Raw genomic sequence first — 21,013 nt, 5'->3', positions numbered from 1 at the left:
CGAGATAACGAAAGATCTGCTGCTTCCAGTTTTCAATGCTCCATCGCTGCTGACCGGACCGAACAAGCACTCTGAAGACATCGGACGAGCACTTCTCAGTATTTTCTGACGCACCACAGCAGTGACATTAAACAGGGCAGATTATTTTTCAACTAGACAAATATTTCAGTCACTAAATCATCAGAGGATGGAGAAAACTGCCTCAGACGAACTCCTGAAGCGCACGTCAACACCTTCAAATGTCTCGTTTTGTCCGTCCAACAGTCCAAAACAAGTTTACTATCGCTTAAGACAAAGAAAACCAGCTAACGTTCACATCTGAGAAGCTGGAAGCAGAGAATATTTTGTCATTTCTGCCTGAAAAATGACGAAAATGATCTATCAAAACAGCTCCCGATTAACTCTCAGTCTAATGGATTGCTGATCGTTTCTGTGAATAAGCGTTCGATATTTGCCTCCTTGGTTGCGCACCTTCAAATTTACTGCAACATCACAGGACACAGGATTTGTGACTGAACTGAGAAAACATTGCTTCTGCAGTATTTTTCAGTGTACTGACCACAAACAGGTTGATACACAGGAATGAGGATATTGCTTAGTTTTCCCGTGGCTAGTGGCGAAAAAAGCGTCAGTGTGTGTGTGTGTGTGTGTGTGTGTGTGTGAGAGAGGTGGGGTTAGCGAGGTAGGCAGCACTAAGCGTTAGGAAACCGTGAGCAGGTGAGAGTCAGTCGGGGGTGGGGGGGTTATCCGCTACAGTATCAGCACCTAAAAACATCTAGAAGCCCACCGCGCTGAGAAAGAGCATCATTCACGTCCTGATGTTTCAGTCCAGCGGCATCACGGCGTCTCTCCCTCTTTAAAGGCTATGTGAAGGTCAGCAGGAGAGTGTGTGTGTGTGAGTGTGTGTGTGTGTGGCTGTCCAGTGCTTTGTGGCGGGGTCATCGTGTGCACGCAGCCTCCAGTGTGAGCCTCAGCTTAGCTTACATTTCTGTGTGTGTGTTTCAGTGTTGTGGTTGGTGTGGGTCAGAAGCGGATGGTGTGTGTGTTCGTGTGTGTGTGTCCATTTTTATTCCTCTCATGTAATCAGATCTGACACTTTTGCATTAACGATACAAGTGTGGTGATGTCTTATATTTTCCTTAGCATGAAAAAAACCTTGTTAAAACACATCAGTGACTGTTGACATCCACTCACGCAGTGTGACACACACTGCTCTTCACGTTGGCTCTGTCCCACTGACACACACTCTGCCTGAAATACTCGGGAGAGTGCGAGTGTGTATTAATCCGCTGCTAAAAATAGTTCCCAAAACATGCATTTTGCTCCTGTTTGAGTGACATCTGATGTAAACTGCAGTGATCAGCTGTTTGGGAAATCTCTAAGTCTGTGTGAAACTGAATATTTGTTACTGGAGATCAATGGTTTCAGTGGGAGCCAATGGGCTCGGGGCAGAGAACCAGAGCAGGTCAGTCAGACAGCAATCAGAGATGGACTCACACATTGTTAGTTTGAGCTGTTTTCATGGGATTTGTTGACAATAATATCATAAATCTGCTCTTATTCTTTAAATTCAGTTTAGAAAAAGTCAGTTTAAGTCAAAAAACAAGACAAAGCTGGATGGTTTTGGTCGGTCGTCTTCAATCATTAAGATGTGAGGAAAAACACATTTGTGTTTTGTTTCTCCAGTTTGTGTCTTAATTCTCCGAACTTCAGTCATTAATGCGAGAGTCTCAAATGGAAACGCGACAATCAGGTAAACAAACTGTGGTCAGAGGAGGCAGACGAGCGAGCCATCGGACCGCCCTCTGTTCAAATACACGCACGTTTTCACACACGCACGCACGCACACACACAACTACAGTGTATCATTTAAAGAGGAGCGAGAGGTAGATACTCGACAAGACAAGAGCGAGGGCGTGTGTGTTATCCATATCGTCATCTGAATAATCTGCTTGTCTCGTGTGTGTGTGTGTGTGTGTGTGTGTGTGTGTGTGTGACAGCTCAGGTTACTCAGCGCACACACACACACACACACAAACACCCCTGCGTGTCTGACCGGCACTCTGGTCTCACTAGCTCCCCCTAGTGTTTGGCTTGGACAAAGAGGCACCGGACAAGAAGTGTGTGTGCATGTGTGTGTGTTATAGGATATAGACGGGGGGGTTACAGTGTCGTTTAAAACAGCATCGGAAAGAGCAAAAAAGGTGAGACAGGTGAAGCTTTTCATACGTTCTGTCTCCTCAGTTCATTTTCTGTACAGTCTCATTCTCTCCAGCCTCCGTCTGGCCCAACAGAGCAGAAAACAGTGTTTATTACTACACGACCCTCGCCGCTGTGCCCTGAGAGGAAGTCTGGATGCGTGTGCGTGTGTGTGCGCGCGCATGTGTGAAATTGGGTTACCCTTGCCACTGAACCCTGAGTGTGTGTGCGTGTGTGTGTCCTGTGATAAACTTTCCAATAGTTTTGAGTGCTGGGGGGAAAATACCGAGCCAGTAGCAAAGGCCATCAAAAAGGGGGCTGAGGTTCAGAGATAGAGTTAGTTGCGTGTGTGTGTGCTTTTGTGTGTTTTTGTGTGTGTGTAGGTCTTAGTTGTCGGCCGCTCGAGCACTCGGGGGCACTGGAGGACCCACAGGAACTGGAGGTACTGCTTCAGGCTGTGCAGGTGGTGGGCCGGGGTCTGGGAAGAGGAAAGATGCTGGTTTTAGAGCAAGAAAGAAGAGTTTCAGACTCCATGCTGGTCTGATGGTGCTTTCCAACCTGGAGGTCTGGAGTCTGGACCCACCCAAAGGTCTGCTGGGTAAATCTCAGCATGCAAACACAAAACCTTTCTGCTACGCAAAATATGTACGTAATATGTAAAATATGTATCTATACACATGTCTGTAATGCTCAGTGAATTGTTCTGTCTTCATGTGCAAAGCTGCAAAGGAGAAATGTGGCGTTTTTCAGAGCATTGTGCTACTAAACTTAAGCTGAAGCCCGACGCTAACTTGGGAACACGGCGAGTACGAGCCAACGCATCGGTGAGTTTATAACGTTGGCGTACGTCAGTCTGTCGAGTTAAATGATGATTCATGTCGAATGCTGACAGGACGTTTTATAATGCAAACGTTACTCAAAACAGTCTGTCAGCTCGTGAAGATGTGGAAGGTGTAGGTGAGCGGTGGAGGGGTGGAGCGTATATACTGCATGAAGGAAAGGTGTGGAGTGATATCTCAGCCAATGTGAGGCATGAAGGGATGTTTTCATGGAAAAAACAATTCAAAATATGTAATGGTGATAAACAGAGATGAGTTTTTGGGGTTTAATTGAAGCCTGAAGTGCAACTTCAAAGCGTGTGTGAGCAAATCGCAAGTACAGTACAGATGGAAGCACGAACACGTCTGTCAAAAGGGATCTTTGAGGGTGGGGACTGAAGTTTTTCCTGAGCCTTTATCCCGCTGCTGTCTGAGAAATCAATCCAATCTCCAGCCTCGGTGTGTGATGTGATGCTAATGAGCAGTGATGACCCAAACTTTTAGCTGCAGCTGACGTTCTGAGTAAATGCCAGCCGCCAGCTGTTGGCTCAGAGTAAATATGGATTCCCAGAAACCTCCCCGCAAGTTGTTTGTGGTACAAATACTGGACTCTAAAAACATCACCACATTTTAAAGCATCCTGGTTTGGGTGAATTAAACGGTGTACACAACAGCAAAAATACAGCCTGTAAAGCTGATGTACACACACACACATTATGGAAATGTGTGGCAGAAGGACATTTTTACTCACACATGCCATTGGGAGCTCCAGGGTGGCGTGGGGGCATCATGGGAGGCATGCCGCCAGGAGGGGGGCCAGCAGAGGGCGGACCGGGCATCATACGTCCAGGCATCGGCTGGCCTGGTACCATCGGTCCTGTGGAGCGGGAAGGAGAGCAGGGACATACGGAGATTTAGTGGCGAGGACGGGGTGAGGCAGCTCGATGCTGGGAGGAGTTCAGTCTGTTGAAGATGTGGTGGATGGGGTTTCTATTTCGTCCTCCGTGCGCCTCCTGTGTCTCACCTGTCTGTCCTGGGTGGTGAGGAGCCATGGGGTGGTGACCCATCGGGGGGTAGCCGGGGTGCATGGCGCCACCGGGTGGGGGCCCTCCGTGGTGGGGCACGGGTGCTCCGTGGTGTGGCTGGGGCCCTCCAGGGTGCATGCCCGGTGGAGGGGGTCCGGAGTGCGGTCCAGATCCAGGAGCCTGCCCCTGTCCTTGAGCCTGGGCGGCAGCGGCGGCTGCTGCAGCGGCGGCGGCGGCGGCCTGCTGCTCCATCTGCTGCCTCGCCTTCATCTCGGCGTATTTGAGCTGCTCCATGTGGAACGCCTGACGCTCGGTGAGCAGCTGCTGCCGCTGAAGCTCCAACTGCACAGAGAGACGAGTGAAAGATGAGTAAACGAAGAGATCCGAGAATGACAGACAGCTACCCAATGAGGGCTGGTGGCTGAGCGCGTGGTGTTGGAGAACAGTGGATGTGGGGACCCCTCAGAGTTCATGAGAGGGTCACTGAGGGTCCTTTAATTTGACTATCACCATTACTTCACCCTTTAAAAGCCTGAGAGAAGGCAGAAGGTTTCAGAGGTTTGCCTTCCTCTGTGCTCACTTTACTTTCTTTGTCAATACTAAAAGGGTCGGCTGACCCAAATATTTATCAGCACAGACAGTTTTGGTTTTATGTTCTAAGTATCTGATACGCCTACGAAACACCAAAACACTATGGAGCTGAATTAATTTTAATTAGTGGTGCTCACAGCTTTGGAAAAAGACATTTAAAAAAAACTTTTAGGGCCTCAGTCGCTGTGGACAAACCACAGAGCTTGCTGTTAACGGTGTTCACTGTTCTGTAATTGGGCTACGTCGCTCTGAAAGTGGACATATAAAAGCAGAATGTCTGCACGGCTACATTCAACTAGGACTAAGTAGAAAAATATGTCTTTTAGTAACTGAACTGACACCAGAAACAGATCTTTACACTCGCACGTGTCCACTGCAGAGGAGACAGCTCAGGCCTGTGAAGCCTCAGTGTAAAACTGTCCTGTGTCTCCTCGCTGGACTGTGTGGACTCTTGTTTTTGTTTGTGTTTTTTAAGACGCTCAGTGTTTTACAGCCGATGGCAGCAGCAGAGGTTTGATTTCCCTCCAGTCTTTAGAGGGCTTATGTAAACCAGAGTCCTTTTCATGCACTATTTACAGCTGTGAAACTGGGCTACGCTCCCGACGCTCCGCCGCCAGAGCACAGTTTTACGCTCTCGCTGGCGTCTCCGGGGATTGTCCAGCGGCAGGACACACACACGCACAGAGCTGAGGGCTTTTCATTTGGCCTGTAGGCAGGTAACAGTTTCACTTGCCTGACAGTCGCTTTGCTCTGGAAAATGTTTTATTTGCGATTCAGCCCCTCACAAAGAAGTAACTCCGTCTCCTCTTCAGTCTCTGTGGAGGATTTGGACCAAATGGGAAGCAACTTGTGCATTGGCCAGCTTTGGCCAATGAACTGCAAATATTTACTGGCTACTTATTTCAATTTAGAAACCACAGGAGGAGGACTTGGGCGAGGGCGCAGAGTTAGTTTTGGATGTTAACAAAACCTGAATTTTATTGAAATTCAATCCACTAATACCTGTTAATTAACAATTCTTAGTTTTTTCACAACATCTTGTTATTTGTACAACTAAAAAAACGGTACCCATGCTGTTGTGGTGATGATCAGACCTTCAACCTTATAAACGACCCACCACTTTTGAGTACCATAAAACATGAGAGCTGAATTAATTCATTTGTGGTGCTCACAGCACTGAAAAAATGACAGCAACTTGAACCTTGACAGCAATTCCAGTTAATCCACTGACTGTTAAGTGTCTGACTGCGTCACTCCATTTCTGGAGACCCTCCTGGGTCTTCTTTCATGCATATCATATCAATAACTTCACCCCATCAGCTTGTATCTGTGCATCGTGACCTCTGGTATTCAGAGCGAGTAGCGTAAGAAGAAAAGATGTCACAGTAAGAAGCCTACACCTGTTAATCTAATGTGCTGCATACATATTCAATTAGCATTTCACATCTAATGCCGCTCATCTCTTTTCCAAGTTGCAGATGAAGGCCAACATTAACTAAACCGACACCCAAACACTTTAGAAAAAGATGTATTTGCACATGCTGGAAGCTAAACGTGATGTAAAGGATCTGAAAGGATTCAGATTCAATAAAATGCCACCAAACTCCAACAAATACACAGTGTATACTTCAGTATACAGATCTTTTTTCACATTTACACTTTAGTGAGTGGGTGTGACCTCAACTTGCCAGATGTCCTTCATTATTAATAACCCAGCTGAGCGTCCTCACTGAGTGCCTGGAGGTAAGTGAAGTGTTCATGTTGGAGCTAATGCAGCTGTACTGGGTCCCTGCTGGCCCGTAACATCTACTTTTAATCTCTAAAGGACGTCGGCTTATTTTGGACTTACGGCCTCTTTCTCTCGGTCCATGATGGTCTCGAGCTCCTCGAAGTGCCTCAGCTTGATCTCCAGCTTCTTCATCTGGGTCTCCACCAGCAGAGCCACCAGCGACTTGATCTTCCTCTCCTCCACCGCCGCCAAATGCTGAGAGGATGAAGACAGAGGGGAGGCGGACAAGCATGAACGGTTACATCATGTCTGAATGTACTCAATTGATGCAGCTCTTTTCAGATTTCACAACAATCAGTATTCCACGTGTGTTCAGCTGTGCGATACACTTAAAGTGAGCTATAACTTTAATGTCAGGAGAATGAGAGATTTCCAGGCAAGATCTTTGTGTCTTCTACTTTCTGTCGACTGAGGCTTTAATACACAAGTTTCTAGTAAAACTTAACAGGATCAAACGTGACTTAGAGCTGTGTGAGTTTTCAGACTTGTTAAAGTGTGTTTCTGCTGATTCAGCACCCCTGCAGTCTCACCTTGGCCTTGGTGGCAGCGGATGCCAGGGCAGCGGCGGCTGCTGTGGCAATGTTCCCCTCTTCAATGTCAAGCTCCAGCTTCTTCCTCTTGTCCTCTCCCTCCTCTGTAACCGTTTTCTCCTCCTTATCCTTCTCCTGCTCCGAGGACGACGTCTCCATGGCTTCCTCCTTGTCTTTGTCTGATGGGGACGGGAGACAGACTTTTAACAACTGTGGAGGCTTTGATGAAAACTCAGCATCAAGGTTTGTTGAAAAATAAAGAAAATGTTTCTGCATACTGTCTCCTAAAAAGGGCTTTAGGAAATTTGACAGAATGGTTGATTTATCAATTAAGATTAAGAGCAGATTCACTGATAATGAATAATGAAAATAATAATTAGTTGCAGCCACAATTAGGAGCCAACTGCTGAAGAAAAGCTCTAGCTTGGAGCTTCAAAGGAGAAGTGTGTTGGACATTTCTTTGTTTTTTATCATGAATCTCAGTGTTGACCTGCTGGAGTCGATTTGGCCTCCCCTCCCTCTTCGTTCTCCTCCTCGCGCTCCGACGGCTCCGCTCCCTCCTTCTTCACCTTCTCGGTGGCCTCGGTCTTATCGCCGCTCTTCTCTGCAGACTCGCTGGGCTTCTCCGCCTCGTCCTTCAACTCCGCCTGAAGGGTGAGGACGCAGACACACAACGATAAGTGGCCCGTGTCAGTGCCGCAGGAAGCAACTCGAAGGCCAGCAGTACAAGCCTGACTCTGGGTTGCATTCATTGTAAAACACAACTAAGAAAGAACAACGTTACATAAATGGAGACAAAATGGCAGAAATATGACAGATTACAACATTGAAGTGCAACAAGTAAACAAGCACAACAGGTAAATTAGCTGCTTGTAACAGATCAACCAACATTTTAAGGTGTGACTACTCAAAGTCTATTTGTATTAGCTGGTAAACGCTGACGCTCAGGACTAATGGAATAATGGGTACCGATTTGGACAAAGTGTCCTACACTGGTTAATGGACGCTAATGAGGAAGCCATCAACCTATACGATCCACAGCAAAGCGAGGACAATGTGAACATGATCGCATTCAGCCGATGGGCCTTTCCAAGCCGAGAGACGTCAGATATAGATGAGTGGAAAAATGAACTTTAAACACCAAGCGGGAGAGAAGAAAACAGGATTCAGACACAGTGAATATTAAAGGGACGCCTGGACACACAGGTCACTTTCTGGTGTTTCACGTGATGAGTGATCGTGTGATCTTCCACTGAAGTTTATTTTGATCCCGCTGCCTGAAACACCAGTGTATTAATCCACCACTCGACACGCAGGAGAAGACGCGTTCAACAGGCGGTCTTACCTTATCGGCCTGCTGGGAGTCTGCGTCCGTGTCCATCTTCTCGGCCTCTGTGGTTTCTGAAAGAGACGCATGGCAGAGACGTTAGAATCGTGTCACTGGCTGAGACTGATTTTTCACTGCGGCTGTTCATTCCCTTTAATAAATTGTTTATGCTGCCAAAAACCAAGATCACAAAGCAGGGGGAGACCGTGTTCACGCATAACTGGACGCAGAAATGACACAACTGATCCAATATGCTCGACGCTTGTGACACAACAAACAGAATGAGGTTCATCCCGTCTGACATAAACTGGATTCTCCGAGGTAAACACCTTCAACAAATAACGTTAGAGGACAGGAAATTAAAGCCAAAAGCATTTTAAATGAGCAGGCTAACAAATGACCAAACGCACATGTGAGCGGGTGAATACGTGTGTGCACCTGGGTGTTAAACCGTGTCACGGGTGCACTTGAGCGTGTGTTAAGGGTTTGAATATTGATTGTGGGGTGTGTGGTCGAGCGCTTCGGGCTGGGCGAGGCGCTGCATGCATTTAAGTTTATTGACTGCAACTGTGGCTCTAGAGGGCATTAATTCAGGTATAACAAATGACTGGTAATATGTGGGAAAGTGTGTGTGCATGTGTGTGTGTGTGTGTGTGTGTGTGTGTGTGTGTGGGAGAGGAAGTGGTGTGCAAAAGTGAAAGGCAGAGAAATGTTTCCAGAAAGCAAAGAGCAAAATAGAGAGAAAGAGATGAACATATGATAGAGTGTGATGACCCAGTTTTCTACTCCCCCTCCTCCCACTCCCCTGCCCCATCTGCCACTGTTGTTTTAATCCACTGGTTACCACGGCAGTATGCACACACACATACACACACACACACACACACACACTAATATTTCTGTACCGCTCACCCCCTGCTGGTAAAAACTGACATGTGTATCTTCTTAATATACAAAAACTGATCATCTCTGCCTGATATTTACATGAATAAAGACCATTATTTTATTCAAATAAGGAGGAAAAACAACAAGGATGTGATTAAAGGACAAAGAGACGCTGTCCAGTCCTCCATTAGCCTCAACATATCCTCTCGTAGACACCCACAGTCATCTACATCAAACACGCCTCTCCCTGCCTGAAAGCCTGCAGTTATACTGCTGCTGTCTGCTGCCCCCCAGTGGCTGCACAGGACGCAGTGTTGATCGCTTCAATGACAACATGCAACACTCACAGCAACATTTCTTTCCCTGCTTCTAGTTTTCCACACTTTAGCCCTTCTATAGTGTTACTGATGTCCCCTGCCTGGCCAGGAGACCTTCACGGCGACCTCAGCTCCTGTTTCTGCCCCTCGTCACGCTCTACTCACCGGTCTTTTCGGGTTCCTCGGGGGCGGTGCCAGCGATACCGCTGCTCTCCAGGCCAAAGGCGGGGTCCACCTTCCCTGTGCTGCGGGCGGCCTCCTGCACCTTTTTCACGTGAGCCTCCACCAACTCAGCCGGCACCTCCTCACGAACACGAGAGAACTCCTCTGCAGACAGAGAGGACGTTTATTGTATTAACTGAAGTACATTAACAGGCAATGCTGACATGGGTTCATAACTGAAACAGTCAATCTGGCTTTGATTCTTTCGTTTTCAGATATTTACACGTCATTTACTCATTTATTCATTACCAACTACACATCTAACCACTGATAGTTTTCCATTAAATGGTTAACTGTTTTGTCTTTTTAAATTCTTCTCCTGTTTATTGTGTGTGCATCTGTTATGTGGGTGTCAAGCTGCAGCGTACAGTTGGCTAGTTTTGCTTCACAAAGAATTCAGGAAAAGTCATGATTGTGAACACCATCAAAGTATTTCTAAAAATACATTCACTATCTATCAGTGCAGGACGTGAAGGGATGCTGTTGTGGATTCTCTGGCATTGCTACAAATGCAGAGAACTATAGCCCTGAAGTTTATTATAAATATGTTTTTATCATATTAAAACTTCAGCCGATGTGATCCAAAATCACAAAACTCAAACAGATTTCAAAGAAGCGATGCTGCAGTTTTATCTTCCGCCCGTCACTTCTCACCTAGGGCTGCTTTGGCGGCAGCAGATGCCACTCTGGGGTCGACCACAGAGGCCAGGAAGGCGACTGTGCTCATGACAGGGTTTCCTGACTGGCTGAAGGGGATGGGCTGGTAGGCCAGGGGGCCCAGGGAGGCCTCAGTGCTCTCCAGGTATGGGTCCTCAATGGGCAGCCGCAGGAAGTGCAGGATACACTCGTCCTGGGTGCGTGAACCGATGTGCTCAGACACTTTGTTCCAGTCATCTTTGAACATCTCCAGAGCCTGGAAGAGGTGAGGAGAATGAATATATATTCATAATATCTTGTGCGCAATATTCATAGAGGTACGCAGGGCCATAAAAGAAACTGAGGAGGAGGAGGAGGAGGAGGACAGAAGTACAGATTAAAGGGCTGTAAGGCACAAGATGACAGTCTGCAGGGAGAGTGGAGGAGGACTAAAAATGAGACGGGCAGGAGAGAAAGAGAGTAAAGATTTATAAAGCAAGAAGGGCACGAAGAGGGGCTGACAAAAGAGGTGAGGAGAGGAAGTGGGGAAGACGGAGAGAGACATAAACAGGAAGAACAGAAGAGTTTTTTAACAGCACTCTTCCTCTCTGGTGTCCTGTGAGACTCACCTCCAGCAGCAGCAGAGTCTCCTGCTCGGTCCATTCCCTGGTGGAGGTGACAGCTTTAGCCTGAAAGAAACCAAAACCAACCACATGAATGCAGATCAGACAGACAGTCGGAAAGGTCGACCGTTTTTGCCTCCCATAGAATTCTATTTATCTTTCTTTAAATGGAAAACACATCACAGGATGTTCGGCGAGTCGTGTGCTGACCTTGGGGTTCTTCCTGTTGTAGAAGTCGGTGCGAAGGCCAAAGTTCTGCAGGTCGATGGCCTTGTCTTTGCCTTTGTCTACCATACTGTGCATTTGCTGGGGAGGGGGTATCTAGAGGGACGAAACACAACACATGATCACACGTTCTGCAGAAGACAAGATGCTACGACACAGTGCAGCTGTGATTTTCACTCGTCTTCCTCGTTCCCCTTCGTGCGTTTCACACACTCCCATCGCTCGCTCTGTCTAGTACATTTTAGTGGGCCTTACCGGTGGGGGTCGGTGGTTGAGTGGCATGAGGCCAGATGGCGTGTCAGCCAGGACAGTGAAGTGGGGTGTGGGCGGGGGGCCCATGGGCAATGGCCGACTATCAGCGTCGACCTGGTAGTTCACCAAACCCCACTGCTCCAAGAACGCATGAACCCTGGAGAGAGACAGCGATTAAATTTTAAATGTTTTTATTTTCTTACCTGTTCAGCATTTAATTTCAATTAATTTGTGAACTAGAATTACCCCCCCCCCCACACACACACACAGCGGCATACACTTGTGGGAGTCGGCTCACCTCATGATGGCACAGACATCCCCGGTAAGGTTCCTGCGACACGAGGTGGAGGTGAGGTACTCCTGAGGGTTCAGCCGATAGGTGTCGATCATGAAGTTGCGGTAGGCCAGGTATCTGTAGAGCAGCCGAGAAGAACCACAAAGAGATCAGTGCGACAGGAAATATATCACTTTGGATCTGCAGCAACACATCAAACGAGAATTCCACAGATGAAACTCGTCTGGTGCTTGAATGTAACTCCGTGCTTATGCGTGTATAAACTCACATTTCGGGAGTTTTGGACTTGTTCTTTCCGTTGAAGAACTCGGGCAGGGCTCTTCTCTCAATCTCATGGATGCTAGCAGGAAAGGGAAAAAAATCTTTGAAGTTTCTGTGATTTTAAATGGTGAATAAAATCGACTGCGGCTCGTTATCTGCTGTATTGCAACCCGTTCAACTGCTGTTCAAAAGGTTCGATCCCCTCAAACCTACAAGTCTAAGTATTTATAAGAGTGACCCACAGGCTTTTAATCTCAGTGCATCTTTAACTGTTAAGTAAGATCAATTTGGGGATTTAAGCAAAAAGATTCCAGCTAATATAACGTCCTCAAAATCTTGGCACGCTTCAAATGAAATGGATGTGCAGCTTTAGAGCGCACAGTGTTAACCCTCCTCCTCCTCCAGCCCGTACCAGTTGTAGTCAAACCAGGCGCTGTAGCTGGGGATGATGATGTGGTGAGTCTGTTCAGTCACGTTGTCCTCGCTGGCATCTATCAGTCGGTTGATTTCAGCTTTGCTCTGTTCCTCGTCATCCTGCACAAGGAAGACAAAGAGTCAGACGGGGCGGCGTGATGAAGACGGGTTCTGTCTGAGTAGCGTGAGGACGCACCGGCTGATGCCAATAAAAAACTTTAGAAGTCCAATCTCTCAAAAGTTTCTCGACATCAAAAATCTTTTCGCCTGGAAGGGCAAACAGCGATCGTGCTGTAATATTTCACAGTGGGAAAAGAATTTTCATTTTATTATGCAGGGCCCGGGGCGAAGAGGAAAATTAAAGAGTTTCTGAGAGCAGACCAGTGAGAGTGAAGGAGGAGGTTTGGTTAATTAACCCACCGACAAAAAATAAATTGGCAGCAATTTCTGTGAATAATAAATCTTTTCCAACCAATAAAAACACTGAGAGAGGTTACTATCTGCACGTCCAACTCCAAATCCCAAATAATGAACAGACTCAACCAAGGACAAAAGCAGATTGTTTGTACAGTCGATGAAGAGTTATTTGACTGAAAGGGACAATATTTGACCTCCATCAGACAAGACAAAGAGCAGAGAGCAAAGACACCAAAAGCTGAAAAGACAAGATTCAACTTTTGTCCAGAAAAAGTCTACTCTTGTCTTATAATGCTGCATTTCTTTGTTCAAGAATATATTTTTTACAAGAAAGTAATAAAAAATGATTAATTGATGAACTTTTATGGTTCATCTAACTGAATTCCTACAGAGGGGGGGGCATGGCGTGCACGGGGGGTGTGTCTTAGACCATCAGTCAACAATGACTTTGAGCTCTGATAAAATCTGCTGGCCATTTAATACTTATTTTTCAGCCAAAATTATTATTCATCTCAGTAAAACTTTATTTATAATGACGATAACGGTTTGCAGCTGCAGCCCTGCACGCATGACCCCCCCCCACATACACACACCTGCAGAGTTTGGTTCAGGGGAATCATCTTACCTTTCCACCAGACAGCACAGAGTCGTCCTCCATGTCATCTGGAAAACATACAAACAGACTTCAGTTGAGATGCACCACACGGCCGCAAACTGATTATTCTTCTGATGTCATTCATTCACGTCTAAACAGGTCAATTCAGTAGAAGATACGGACCCAAGTCGGCCACATTCCCTCCTTTCACCGGAGTATTTTCGCTGTCTTTCTTTGCTGTGCGTGGAAGAAAAAAGGAAAGAGGAAAAAGTGAGCTGCTAAAAAGGTGGAAAAAGAATTTTTAAAAATTAAAAAAGCGTTTAATTCAGCTGCAGGCTTGTAGGCATTAACCGGCACGCTGGTTCGCAAAAGAGGACACTAAAATAGTCTGAAGATGTGTGTGTGTGTGTGTGTGTGTGTGTGTGTGTGTGTGTGTGTGTGTGTGTGTGTGTGTGTGTGTGTGTGTGTGTGTGTGTGTTGAGGGATTTTTGTTAAAGTGGGACATCTCAGATGGGACTTGGTCTAAAAAGAGCATTTTTAGTAAGGATTGTGTGTTTGGTTTTAAAGGGAATTTTTAAGGAGAATACAGATCTCGCTCCATTCGCCTCTGATCGGTAAGAAAAGACGTCCTCAGGTTGTTTTCCTTCTGTTCTGACTGGGACGTGTTCTGTGCGTCTGTGGAGGATTTCTCTCGAGCCCAGTGGATCTTCTCGTCATCATTGCGCCCCGGCGTACGATAACCGCCCAGAGAATCACAGAAACCCCACGACGGATTTCAGACGTTATCTCAGACATCATCAGATTGATTGGATTCTCTCTAACGTGTTGTTACGTATCTGCTGATATGACTTAAATCTGTAATCAAATTAGTTGATGGTGTTGATTGAAAAGCATGTTAGCGCACTAAAGAAGCTTCTCTGCCAAAACAGAAACACAAAAAGCTTACAACAGTAAAGATAATCTTACAATTATGACACAGACTGCCCAGCTACAAAGCTTACAGGTGGTAAAGAAAAGATGAGGTTGTCCCAAAATCCCAAAATTTCAATCATAATAAATCACTTTCAGTTCTTAGGAGCTTGCACATCGCACATTTCAGAGCACACAACCTCTTTCCTTCCTCTGGAGCACCACGTCTGCAATGATCAGTGTTCCCATCCAGCAGCTACGCCCATGTTTTCAGCAGCTACAGCTAATGACAAGCTGCTGGACATCAAGTCTTCCTCCAGGCTCACACAGACTCTTATCTAAACTTAGAAAATACTTCTGCCAGCTTCCACCGAGCAGTGCTGAAACAGCCTAATGGTTGACTGACGGAAAACAGATAATCGACAGTTTTGATCACTAAATCATTCACTGCGTTTCTCTGTTGTCTTATCGATGCTTTGAGAAGATCAATAATAAAAAGCTATGAGCAATCGTTCCTTCCTTAGCCATGTCCTGCACATCATCACTGTGACTGCCAACACAATCTGCTGCCTCAGCCCAGCCATCCGACTGAATACGCGTTCGATCAAAGGGAGCGTCCAGCGTAGCCCCGCCCTCAGCTCATACCATTCTTGGACATGCTGCCCTCCTCCATGCTGGCGCCGGCCGAGGAGTCGTCCATGTCCTTGGTCATGTCCTCCTCCGTGTCCTCCTCTTCGCCTCGGTGGCCCCGTCGCTTCCAGTGAGGCCCCGGGTTCCTGACATCAAAGAGGGAGTCATACGTCAGTGAGAAGCCGTTGAAAACCCTCGACACAAATCTCATTTAGCAATCCAGAACATATCTTAAGATCACGTGTAAAGGTGTTTCAGAGAGCCTCTGATGTCTTCTTTAGCTGTGCACACACCAGAAAGCATTAGCCTTTTTCTTCTTGTCATAAAATCCAACAATTAAAACCAAAAACTACTAAAATGCATCAGTGAACAACTGATGCATTTGGTAACACGTTCCTTCATTACCATGAACATTGCAGCTGCAGTTTAGTGTGAGTCACTCCCACTAACGCCTTCCTGCTGCTGTAAATATTCACTACAGTACCAAATGTGTAATAATCCGCTGCTTAAAATAGTCCCAAATAAATGCACTAATCACACCAGTTTGAGCAACATCTGCTCATGACGACAGTGTTCGGCTGTTTTAGGAAACTTCTGAGCCTTTGCTGAAAATGATCACAATCTTTTTCATACATTTTCAGGAGGAACCAATGGGCTTGGGTCTGAGTGCCACAGACAGGAGAGGATGTTGAGAAGGCAAATGACAGATTTTTGTGTCTTTTTGTGGGATTTGTTGACTATAAGAAAAATCTAAAATGACAGCCGCAGCATCATTCAAAGCTTAGGCTGCAGCATTTTTCCAACTTCAATTCTTTGCTCTACCTCTGGCTATAACAGGAAATGTTAAAAATCATCTCTCTTACCCCTTCTTCCCTCCCTTCTTGCGGGATTCGGCAGGAGTGCTGGGCGGCGAGGGCGAGCGCCTCCTCTTCTTCCCGGCGGAGTTGGCCTTGCGCTCCTTGCGATCAGGTGTACGGGAAGACTGATCAGACAAACCCCGTGCAGCGCAGGGAGCGAGGGATGGAGGATGAGAGAAAGAGCAGCAGAATGAGAGGATGGAACGGTTGCACACACAAGGAGGGGAAGCGGTGGGAGAACGACGACAGGGAGGGGGAGGGAGGATGCTGTGGTGGTGGAGGAGACGACCAGGGTTCCTGTATGCTGTCCTTGCTCAAAATAGCTTCTCTTTCACCCAAACCTTCACTTCTTGATTTGTGCACTGCGGTGAAAAACTCATCTGCTTTAAATTATCTCACGCAGACGAATCAGGACTTAACTTTTGTTATGTTTTAACATCTTTTGTTCACATCTTTTCGTTTTTGGTTGAATCAAATGCAAGTTAAACAACACCTCTGAATCACACAGGTTTCTGATTAGCTGCCCGTTCAGCTGGTCTTAAACTAAGAGGGGGCTCTGAGACATTTGCATGGCCTCTCAGCTTAACGCTAGCAGAAACTGTGAGGGTACTCCCATGAGGTGACAGTGACTACATAACAGAAAGAGATACAGTGTAATAGTCTTCAATGTCTTCCCCGTCACTGAAACCTTCCCTAGTAAACCTACTCAAGTTTATCAACTTTTTTCCGATTTTTAAATTCTGAAAATGATTCGAAATCATTTTCCAAACCTGGACAGAAACCCTGAAATACATCAGAAGGAGACAAAGAGTGAGGAAAGATTTGGAAAGGATGCGCAACAAACAGACAGAGGCGCAACACAGACGACGAGCCACGATCCACAAGCCATAGCCACATGCAACAGAACACACACTGGCAGCAAAAACACACTTATACACAAACCAGCATTTGTTTTGGAACAGTTTTACAACAGCAGCAGCTGTCACACTCTGGAAATAATATTTGGGACTGATAAACACACACAGCACAAATATCTACCTCCTCCTCCTTGGGGAAGATCCTCTGGCGGAAGTTGACTGGCTTCTTGTTCTCGTCCACCTCGTAGTCTTCTTCATTCATCCACTCATTGAAGGCGTCAGTGTCTAAAACCCACTTGGCGTGGACCTGAGGGGGAGAGGGAAGGAGGCAGAGGTTGAGCCAAGTAGTTCACCAAGATCGAGTGTCAGCGTGCTGATTGTGCTACGAGAATCTAATCACCCTTTTTACACCGCTGCCCTCATTTTCCTTCATCAATTCCCAACAGAACGGACTCACTGTTGCATGTTAAAACCAGAAAATGAGACGGGGTTTTGTGACAATAGCAACAAGAGTTAAGCTGGTTTTTTTTAACTATTTACCTTTCAACAGACATGAACTGTACTTTTCAAGGCATCGTGAACTACAACCACAGAGTCACCTGAACATTTGTTCAGAGCTGCTTTCTGTCTCAAACACCCGGCTCCATTTCGGTGTAAAGATGCTGAACTTGCTGAAAGTTCCTTCTCTGCTTCGACTCCTCATTGCTCACCTTCCATGGTCGGTCAGCGCTGGGTGGGTCCTCCACATCCCCATCCACCTCGCTGGCTGACACCCAGGTATCATAACTAACAGAATGAAAAACGCCCATGGGTCAGTGATAAGTACGTTGCTGTTTTCTAAAACAGGAACCCAAACGGTGTGTTTGTGAGCCTCCTCTCTGCTCACCTGTCTGGGAAGAGGCCCCAGTGCACCAGCACCTGCTTGTCTTTCCTCATGACAGGACGAAGCCACTCATCTGTAACACACACAAACCATAACCAATAAACTGTGTATAAAACGCTGAGTGCTACATAAACAAGAACATGTTGGCTATCAGAAAATAACTGACTGAATATTTTCTCACAATTTCATGTCATTTGTCATAGGATATGCAAAAAATACTGTGAACAATTGACTCTTGATAGATACAGACAGTTCTACCACACCTTCTTCTTGTTGGGATGGAGAAGGGTAAATGTGGTGGGTAGCCTTCGACTTGTCATCAGTAATGGAGCCCTGGAGAATAAAAAGGAAAATAAACGACAAATACAACAGAGGCTGGCATCAGAAACAACCATTCGCTACTTCACTGACACATACTTTGATAGTTCAACATGGTAGGTTTGGGCTCACCTGGTGCCTTTTGATGATGTCCTTGAGCTTACTGGCTTGTTTCTGCTCGATGTCCGGCGACAGGTACACAGTGGGTCGAGTCAAGCAGTTATTCTAGAGGTACAGAAACGTTAAGCTAGAATCAGAAACACTGTTTTCATCCCAAAAATTAACATAAAAGACAATGACTGCTTGATCTACCCGTGCAGCTTGGTTCGGTAAAACTGCATCGAAGTCACAAAAAACATCAGTAGGACACTGAGCTCCTCATCAAGAAGTGGCTTGTGCATAGACTGTATGGGTCATACCTGGACCAAGTTCTTCTCCACATTTAAGAACATTTCCACGTTCCTGTCCATTCGGGAAGGATTCTGCAAGTCAAATCTGCGCCTGGGAATATTTGACAAAGAACAGCGACACATGTAATGAGATGTGGGTGCAGCCTTCGAGCACAGTAAAGGTTATTGTTTTAGAGGAAACAAATATTGCCAACCAACTGGTTTACATGTCAGGACAACGTGAGCTCTTCTATGGATGTTCAAACGAGTCAACTCACCAGCCCTGCTCACTCTTGAACTTGTAGACCGATCCGAGGATGTGACAGAGAGCACCTCCTGCCTTGAAATCCAGGAAACACTTGGCCTGCATGTAGAGGAGTAACAATGAGAATATGACTTTTCAGAGCTTTTCACATTTCAGTATGTGGTTTTCACTGAAATACAAAATGTGTGTGTTGTGCTTACAGGTAGCTTGGTAAGAGCAGGATTGTTGACCCTGCGTCCAAATGCGTCTTCCTGGAACTGCAGCAGCTGGACCACCAGACCCGCCAAGGATTTGCTGGAGGGGGAGTCGTTCTGGACATGCTGGGACCGGACAGAGATTAAGGGAAACATTAACACACACCAGTGACACTGACATACACAAACATCTTGGGCTGCACAAAGTGTCCCACACTACACAGAGTCACAATTCTGTTGGCAGTGAAACGTCTGTTTTCACCTGCTGCCCTCCACAGAGGAGGTCAAAGGTCAGCATCAATAACACCAGGACCTTGCAGGAGACACTTGCTCAAGGACATTTCAGCAAGGTTGCTGTCACCGTCCTTCCCATTCACAAAATGTTGTATATAAATTATCTTTCTGGCCTCGTCACAGATTTTACTCCTGCTCTGGCATAGAGTTTCAATACTGCTAGGATACAAAGCCTGGCAAGTGGAAAAATAGGACAAGCTAAACTCAAAAGGGGAAAAAGCTCACGCAAGGTCTATTTATAACAAGAACAATGTCAAGGAGACCCACTTGGAGCCTTAAAAACACACGTAACTTAGATGTTTTGGGTACAGTGGCAAACTGTAAACAAACATCTGGGTTTACATTTTATTCAAAAGCAGAGTTTAAATGTTAAATTCCAGACGTTTTAAAAAGTAACCCAGTCTCCAAAACTGCATCCACGACTCCTCATCGAGATTGGTGTAATGTGATCTTTGCCTGATTTCTTCAACATGATCGACTAAAGCGAGTCAGTGGGTTTGACTGGGAGCAGGAAGAGACAGGGGGACCATTCTTTGTTTGGCTAAGTTAGTGGGCGAGTGGAGCCTGCACGGGCTGGTATGCTGCTGTGTTGACAAAACTCAACAAGGCTTACTCTTCAGCACCAAATACGACTGCGCCTGCAAAATGCGATCTGATGATTGTTCCCCGACTAGAATTTAATTTGAGCGGGAATGAAAGTCAAGATGGGCTCTATTTGGCTGATATTCTAAGTTGTCTGGTCGCACGGTATCCCGTGACCAACATTTGGTTAGCGCCTCGGCCTGAAAACGTGATAAGACGACAAAGTAACATTCGTTTCGCTTTTATAATAAATTGTAAATGCGAGTTTCACAGCTACAATAACAGTAACGCCCATCTGTTGCTCGTTTGGTAACGTTTTTTCCCCCGAGCGTGTTACTGCTAACATTGAATGAACAGTTAGCTCGCTAACGGTTAGCTAGCTAACTGATAAGCAGCTTCGTTCAAGCGAAACTGCAGCTTGTGTGTTTTGTGGCATGTTGAGACGAACATGTACTAACTGCGAATCACATATAAGTCACAAAGGAAAGTAAACGTCGGTATAAACAGCCTAAACCTTAGCAATATCTAGTTTTGTGCAACAGCAGCTAGCTAGATAGCAGGGCTCCATTGTGGACGCTGGACGCGGGCCACCATAGAAATCAATGGAGAACCAGCAGCTAGCTTACCTTCTTGTAGTGCTTTCCGATCCACAGCCGCACCGTCTCCAACTGTGATATGGTCTCTGAACTTTCCCAGAATTTCGTGGACGGACCGCCATCCTTCTTTCGTCCCACTACGGTCCCGCCGCCAACCGGGCCGGTGGCCGGTCCGCCTGAGCCCGTTCCGCCTGCCGTTGTCGCCGCCGTCGCCATTGTGTGTTTTGTTCGCTGCGTTGTCTTTCTCCTCCACGGCGTCGCTCACCGTGCAAGTTTTCGAATGATATTGCGCAGCCGCAAAGGTATTCAAATTTAAGTCTCGCGAGTCTCTAGCTCCAAGGAATTATGGGAAATATAGGCAAGTAATGAGGTTGTCCTTTTCTACTTTCACGTTACATTTTTTTTGTCCTTTACAAGAGTGATGAGAGAAAACATGTAAATTCTCTCCTTATCCCTCATAAGGACCCTTTCCCTTTTATTTATTTAGTCTTGAGTCATTTGTTTAATTTGTTTTTTAGGATACTGTTTTGTAGTTTGTTTGCTTACATTTCTTTACCATCCTTTTTTATTTCTCTCTCTAATCTTATTAGCCTTGTCTGTTTACACAAGTTTTCACTGCCATAATATTTGCAAATTAATCTTTTTGTCTTCAGTTGATGCGAGTTCAACACGGAGCACAGTGCCTGTATACCAATGCTGATCACCCAGTCCACCTGTACACAGTATTAACTGCATTCATATTTCAGTGTTTCAGCGCTTTATATTGTAGAGGGATTAACTGTAAATAAGCTCATTATAATGACATTCAGTTCATGAGT

General features: G+C 46.1%; 1 protein-coding gene across 2 annotated transcripts; it reads right to left on the bottom strand.

The window, feature by feature from the left end:
• Positions 1 to 1,221: 1,221 nt before the first annotated feature.
• Positions 1,222 to 20,481, bottom strand: smarcc1a (SWI/SNF related BAF chromatin remodeling complex subunit C1a). 2 transcript variants are annotated; one of them, XM_070966272.1, is made up of 28 exons: positions 20,226 to 20,481; positions 18,730 to 18,849; positions 18,543 to 18,628; positions 18,295 to 18,376; positions 18,008 to 18,100; positions 17,821 to 17,890; positions 17,561 to 17,630; positions 17,385 to 17,460; positions 16,856 to 16,981; positions 15,824 to 15,942; positions 14,976 to 15,106; positions 13,605 to 13,658; positions 13,452 to 13,489; positions 12,408 to 12,529; positions 12,003 to 12,074; positions 11,738 to 11,851; positions 11,443 to 11,596; positions 11,173 to 11,283; positions 10,969 to 11,028; positions 10,358 to 10,616; positions 9,647 to 9,808; positions 8,298 to 8,353; positions 7,443 to 7,599; positions 6,953 to 7,131; positions 6,483 to 6,617; positions 4,042 to 4,384; positions 3,769 to 3,894; positions 1,222 to 2,677 (listed from the first exon to the last, which is right to left on the bottom strand). In XM_070966272.1, exons 1-28 carry the CDS (start codon positions 20,409 to 20,411, stop codon positions 2,586 to 2,588), a joined length of 3,393 nt encoding a protein of 1,130 aa, XP_070822373.1. In that variant the 5' UTR covers positions 20,412 to 20,481; the 3' UTR covers positions 1,222 to 2,585. The 2 variants fall into 2 exon arrangements, with proteins under 2 accessions (XP_070822373.1, XP_070822374.1); XM_070966273.1 differs by having other exon boundaries at positions 15,824 to 15,918.
• Positions 20,482 to 21,013: the final 532 nt, after the last annotated feature.

This window comes from Chaetodon trifascialis, chromosome 7 (assembly GCF_039877785.1).
Source record: "Chaetodon trifascialis isolate fChaTrf1 chromosome 7, fChaTrf1.hap1, whole genome shotgun sequence".
In the NCBI taxonomy this organism is placed as follows: domain Eukaryota; kingdom Metazoa; phylum Chordata; class Actinopteri; order Chaetodontiformes; family Chaetodontidae; genus Chaetodon; species Chaetodon trifascialis.
This window is presented reverse-complemented; position numbering and strand designations above follow the sequence as displayed.